The sequence below is a fragment of the Podarcis raffonei genome, chromosome 10 (genome assembly GCF_027172205.1).
Source record: "Podarcis raffonei isolate rPodRaf1 chromosome 10, rPodRaf1.pri, whole genome shotgun sequence".
Taxonomy (NCBI): domain Eukaryota; kingdom Metazoa; phylum Chordata; class Lepidosauria; order Squamata; family Lacertidae; genus Podarcis; species Podarcis raffonei.
Genome location: NC_070611.1, coordinates 46,085,972 through 46,091,610, shown reverse-complemented (window position 1 = coordinate 46,091,610; position 5,639 = coordinate 46,085,972). Strand labels below are relative to the sequence as shown.

General features: G+C 46.5%; 1 protein-coding gene across 2 annotated transcripts in view; it reads right to left on the bottom strand.

The window, feature by feature from the left end:
* The window catches only part of MRTFA (myocardin related transcription factor A), a 42,846-nt gene that overhangs the window by 3,060 nt on the left and 34,147 nt on the right, over positions 1-5,639 (bottom strand). For both annotated transcript variants that reach the window (XM_053407245.1, XM_053407246.1), the window contains exons 10-14: positions 3,920-5,026; positions 2,477-2,572; positions 1,477-1,635; positions 735-911; positions 341-401 (exon numbers count right to left, since the gene is read on the bottom strand). In XM_053407245.1, coding sequence (XP_053263220.1) covers positions 341-401; positions 735-911; positions 1,477-1,635; positions 2,477-2,572; positions 3,920-5,026 — 1,600 coding nt within the window. The remainder of the gene's footprint in view (positions 1-340; positions 402-734; positions 912-1,476; positions 1,636-2,476; positions 2,573-3,919; positions 5,027-5,639) is intronic.

The window sequence follows — 5,639 nt, the reverse complement described above, 5'->3', positions numbered from 1 at the left end:
CTGAGAGAGAAAAAAAAGCACTTAAATCCATGGATGCTTGCAATATTTTTACTGCTCCTAAACATGACCACAAGTCTTAGGGCTGTGCAAGTGCTGCACGCACCAACGGCTCAAAGAACCCACGAGCACTGTTGCAGATTAAGCTGCTACATCCTTTTGAAATCTGCTAAGTGGCACAAATGTCTCTTTCAGCACCAAGTGTACACACAAACCTACAAAGGAAATTTGTCCCTTAAACTGGCTTCAAACAAAGGCTCATTAGTGTTCTCTTTCAGATGGCCAATCTCACTGCTGCAGAAGCCAAAGAAGTCCCTAACATAAATACAAATTGTCTACTTACCTCCATGCTCAATTAAGATGTCAAACAGGTCATCCATTTGCTGACTGGAACACCCATTTTCCTGAAAAAGAAGGAACGGGTGCTTATTTAGACATTGCATTCACCAACTATGCAGCAACACTTATCTTCCAATGATCTTCTGGTCAAACTGCACATTCACCAGACTGTCGGTGTCACTTAGCAAAAACGGCACAACCACAGCCTTGGTATGAAGGGTGGACACTTGCAATCTGTGTCCTACCTCAAATAAATGGAAGATGGCTCTAACCCTAGGGAGGCTGTTGCATATTTGATTCCTGAGAATTTCAGGGCTGACAAAGTGTGCACTATTTTTGCAAAACAGCACCAACACCAACATGCTTCTGATTTGTCAACACAAAGGAGCTACTCTCACCTCAAGGGGCTTTGGCTGCTGCTTCACGGCCTCTTCATAACCTGGTGGTTCTTTCATCAACACGGAAGAGGCAGGGAGAAGCAAAGGTGGTGGAGTACCAAAGAAGGATGGGTTCTGCTGCTCAAGATCCATTTGGGGTGGAGATGGAGGAGATGGAGATCCTGGCTGCGAGAGAAGCTGTGAAGAAAGAAGAAGAAAAGCAATGAACAATATTCCAGATGGGCCATTTGCACGCATCCTCAGCATACAAGCCTCCCTTCTCAGATAATTCACAGTGGAGCCTCTGATGTTACCTTTCCTGCTTCCCTCTTCATAGGCATCATAGCTACTTGCACCACGGTCAAGGGTATACAATGCATGACCTCATCTGAGTCAACATTGACTTGCCTGGCTCAGGAAGTACTGCATTTCTGCAACACAGCAATTTTCCAGCAGGCCAGATCCAAGTCCTACATTTTGCAGAACGCAAAGTTTCTCATGAAACATTACCCAACAATCCACCCCTGCTTCAGTTCTGCCGTTATTTGTCGGTTATGGGAGCAGGAGAGGTCAGGTCCCAGTGCCCTGGACAAGCAAGTACATGTATACATTTCCAAATACCTCCCCTAAACAAAAACAGAATGTTGGAAGCAGCAGCATTTCAGTAGGACACGCATTTCTAGAGGCCTGGCCTATGACATCTATTGTCTCATGTTCCTCAACATATTCATCTGAATTGGAGTGCAGCTTGTTGGCAGGGTACCTTTTTGGGCATGCTGGACTGGCCAGTTTTACCACTTGTTTTCATGGGTCCTTTGTGAAAGCCATTCACGAAGAAGGGCTGCAAGTTGGGGGGCGAAGAAAAAGACAAGACTGTTTGAGGCAGCTGCCCCGTGACTATCTGCAGGCCTGGCTTCTGAACCTATGGAGAGGCACAAGGGATAGGAAGCAGAAGGAAAAAGTCAGACTCAGTCTGGTCCAAAGAGAAGTACCACATGCCAAGTGTATCCCCAAAGCACCCAGGCAAAGCTGGGCATAATCCTCAGCAAACAAGAAGAAAAAAGATTCTATGCTAAAAGAAACATTCTAGATGAGAAGCATGGCAATAACAGTCCCTCTGAAGGAGAAGGTACATAGCTTGGGAGTATGTCTGGACCCATTACTGTCATTTGAGGCTCAACTGGCATCAGTGGTACTAAGTGTCCTCTATCAGCTTCAACTGGAGGCTCAGCTGTGTCCCTGACTTGTATTGTCTATGCTCTGGTAGCTTCTGGCTGGACTACTACAGTGCACTGCAAGTGGAGCGGCCTTTGAAGACAGCTTAGAGGTGTCAGGTTATTGACCAAGGTGGGATGGTGTTTGTTCACGACATTTATGTACCGTCTTGATCTGTCATGCAGCTCAAAGAGGGGTACATGGTTCTCCTCCTCCCCATTTCATCCTCACAACAGCTCTGTGAGGTAGGCTAGGCTAAGAGATGGTGACTGGCCCAAGGTCACCCAATGAGCTTCATTATTTTTTATATTATTTATTGAAATTATATACCGCTCTATACACGGAGGTCTCAGGATGGCTCACAGAACAAAATTCATGGCTGAGTGGGGATTCAAACCCTGTTCTCCCAGGTCCTAGTCCAGCACTCTGATATATAATACCACTTCTGGCACAACTGTGCTGGATACCAATTAGTTTCCAGGCACAATTTAAAGTGTTACTTGCCCTAAAATGCAAGATGTTAGCTGACCACCTGTTTTGTTCCCTACCTTCCTAGTGGGCTCCATTGGCGGTGGCTGCAGAGGAGACTGGGAGCTGCTTACAGGTTGTTGGATAGATGCTTTCACAGGTGGTGAGGACACTCTCTGAGAGAGAAGGATACACAACATTTTAGAGGTTTTTAACACACCCCACACCTGAAAAGTCAATCTTTACAGCTAGTTGCTGCAGACGCAAATTAAATATGAAATGACATTGACAGAAGTCATGCGCAGGAGTGGAATGGGTGTGGAAGTATTAACTACAGGGTGGCTGGGGAAGCAGGGTCAGTGTCACAGGGAGCATAAAAGCTGGGCTTGTAAACCCAATGAGATTTCTGGGAGCAGGGGCAGGTGCATTTAATCAAGAATCAACAATTATGGTTGCCACTGTCACCACTGGCATGCATAAAGTGGCAACAAAATAAACCAAACTGCTGATGTTTTCCTTCACTGTCAGACCAGCTCTTCTGCTGATGAACAAGTAATTCTGCCACACACCCATTTTGTTCATGCTCTCACTGACTCTATACCTCAGGAGGGCCCTTCTCCTGTCTTCAACCTCTGCTCACTTTCCCAGGCTCATAAACCCCCGAGATGAAATTAAAGAGCTGCTGCTGTTTGGGGGCCTTTTCTCTCTCCTCACCCCACCAAGATACTTGAGTTTTCTGGGGAAGCTTTAGCTCAACTCACTCTAGCTCTACCCTGGAATAGTGTTTTAATAATATAAACAAAGAACAAAAGAGTTGCTGCGAGGAAAGAAAGTAAAACTGGAAAGGAATTCTGCAGGCAAGATTAGCCTTCTATCCTGGTCTGTTCAGGAACAAATTAGGTCCTGTGTAGAGGTGGGTTCAAAGGACTGAGAACCTGCTCAAGGCAAAGGAGTTGAAAAATTGTGAGAGAAAATACATTTTGAAGAGCCTCTGCACAAGAGCTATGAAAAACCAGGAGTAGTTCCTTTGGTGAGAGAGGCTGTGTTCTTCAATTGTGCAGAGGCATAACTCAGAGATATTGTGAGTTCAGTTCCAGACCACTGCAATAAATTGAGTATTACAATAAAACAAGTTACACTTTTAGTTTCCCAGTGCACATAAAAGTTAAGTTTACACTTAACTGTAGTCCAGCCTGCCTGCAGGGAGGGCCGGAAGGGGAAAACCTGGCTCTAGCCTGTGGCCAGAAGAGGGATGGCAGTGGCGGGGGGCTTCCTTCAGGCAACTCAGTAATTGTAATCAACCGATCAATACATTGATGCTACTCCCAAAGAGAATTCCCAGCCATTCTTTGGAGAGATCATTTTGTGCTGACATGCCACTTCCATAATTACAAGCACAACTACAGGAATTAAAACTATTCAATTCTAAAGCAATGTGATTTGAGTCTGTTCATTGTTTGAAAGCCCTCCTCTGGTTAGATAGACAGCCTTGATTCAGGAATCATCATTGCATGTATACCTACCCTCAATGGCAAGAGATGGCTCCCCGCTTTTTCCTGAGGTGAGAGGCCCTGCCTCTCAGCATTCTGATTGGTCACGGTGAGAACTATGTGAGTGCCGGTGGAATCTGTGATGAGGGTGGGGGGAGGGGCTCCTTTGATGAGGTTACTGAAGCCTGCACCTTGCTGGCCAATGAAGAAGCTTGAGGTCTGGCTTGGCGGCTCAGTTTCAGCAGCTGGCACCTCTTGCTTCACCATCACTGCTTTCTTTGGCACTGAACTTTCATCTGAGGTGTCCATTTGGCTAGTGGTCTGTGTGGGTTTTGATTGGTCGGTTTGGCAGTTGGGCTGCCCTGAAGATTGGCAACTCAGAAAGCCCTTTTCACTCTTGACACGGGTGCCAAAAGTGAGTGGCTCGGGGACTGTGGCTGTGCCCTCTTCTCCAACAGACGTGGCAGGCAGGAGCTGCTGAGACCGCTTCTCTTTCTCCAGCTGCAGCTTCAGCATCTCCACCAGCTGCTGCTTCTGTTTCAACATGCGGGTGAGCTCCTCAATCTGCTTATCTTTCTCCTGCAACATCTGGTCTTTATCCTGGACCTCCATGTCTTGCTGACTGTTGTTGCAGCAGAGCTCTGCCTTGGATGATGAATTAAAGCTGCAAGTGGTGCCTTTGGAGCTCTCTTCCTTCACCAGAAATTGCACGGGAGATGCTTGCAAGGTAAGCTGAGTCAGGGGAGAGGTCACCATCTCCCCAAAGGCATCCCCACTGGTCGAATTCTCATCCCCGGCACTCATCAGAGAGCGCTCTGAGGGGGTGGGCGACACAGGAGGAGTCGAGCCTGTGCTACCAAACTTCATCACACCATTGCCAGCGACTGTGGCCACAACAACTTCGGCTGAAGTAATGCCAGCGCTGACCAGGGCAGGCCCTGTGCTCAGCCTGGCAGCTGGGAAGGCCACCACCACATCCGCAGCCTTGGGAAGAATTGCTGTATTGGGCTTTGGAGCGGCAGCTGCTCGGCCAGCTGCTCCGTTCTGCTCCTGATAAGCCTTGAGCCGCTCAATTAGATCCATCTTGGTGCCTGACACAGGCAGTGCTCTTAGCTTCAACTCTTGCTTCAGCTCTGCCACCTAACATAAAACAGTTTGCAGTCAATCAAAAGCCGTATCGGCTAGAACAATCTCATTTACAACACCTACTTCAATTCGTATGCAGCAATGTATACAGTTCCAAAAGAATCTAAAATACTGTAAGAACAATACAAAATAGTAATTAAAATAACTAGCTCATCTTTTAAAAATTTAAACAACTGAACAGGCCTCAATAGGCATAATCATCCTTCTGGCAGCAATGCTGTATTTAGCACAAAGATGGTGAACCTCTGGCCCTCCAGATGTTGAACTCCAGCTGCCATCATTCATGACGAAGGTGGCCAGTGCTCAGGGTTAACACAAGGAGGAGTTCAATGATATCTTGAGGGTTACAGGTTCTCCATCTTTCATTTACCGCTTGCCGCCAGGTCCACAACTATCAGTCCAAGAGTTTCATCACAAAAGCAGAAAGGCCACTTACTTATTCAACTATCTGGTCTGAATACCAATACTGACCATCAAGTTCAGTGCTAATAGCAGCAACAACACTTATTTTAACAAATTTATATCCTACCTTTCTAAAAGAAAATATGTGCTCACACTTTCTTGTAACATTTATACCCCCACTTTCTTCATGAAACACCAAGCTGGC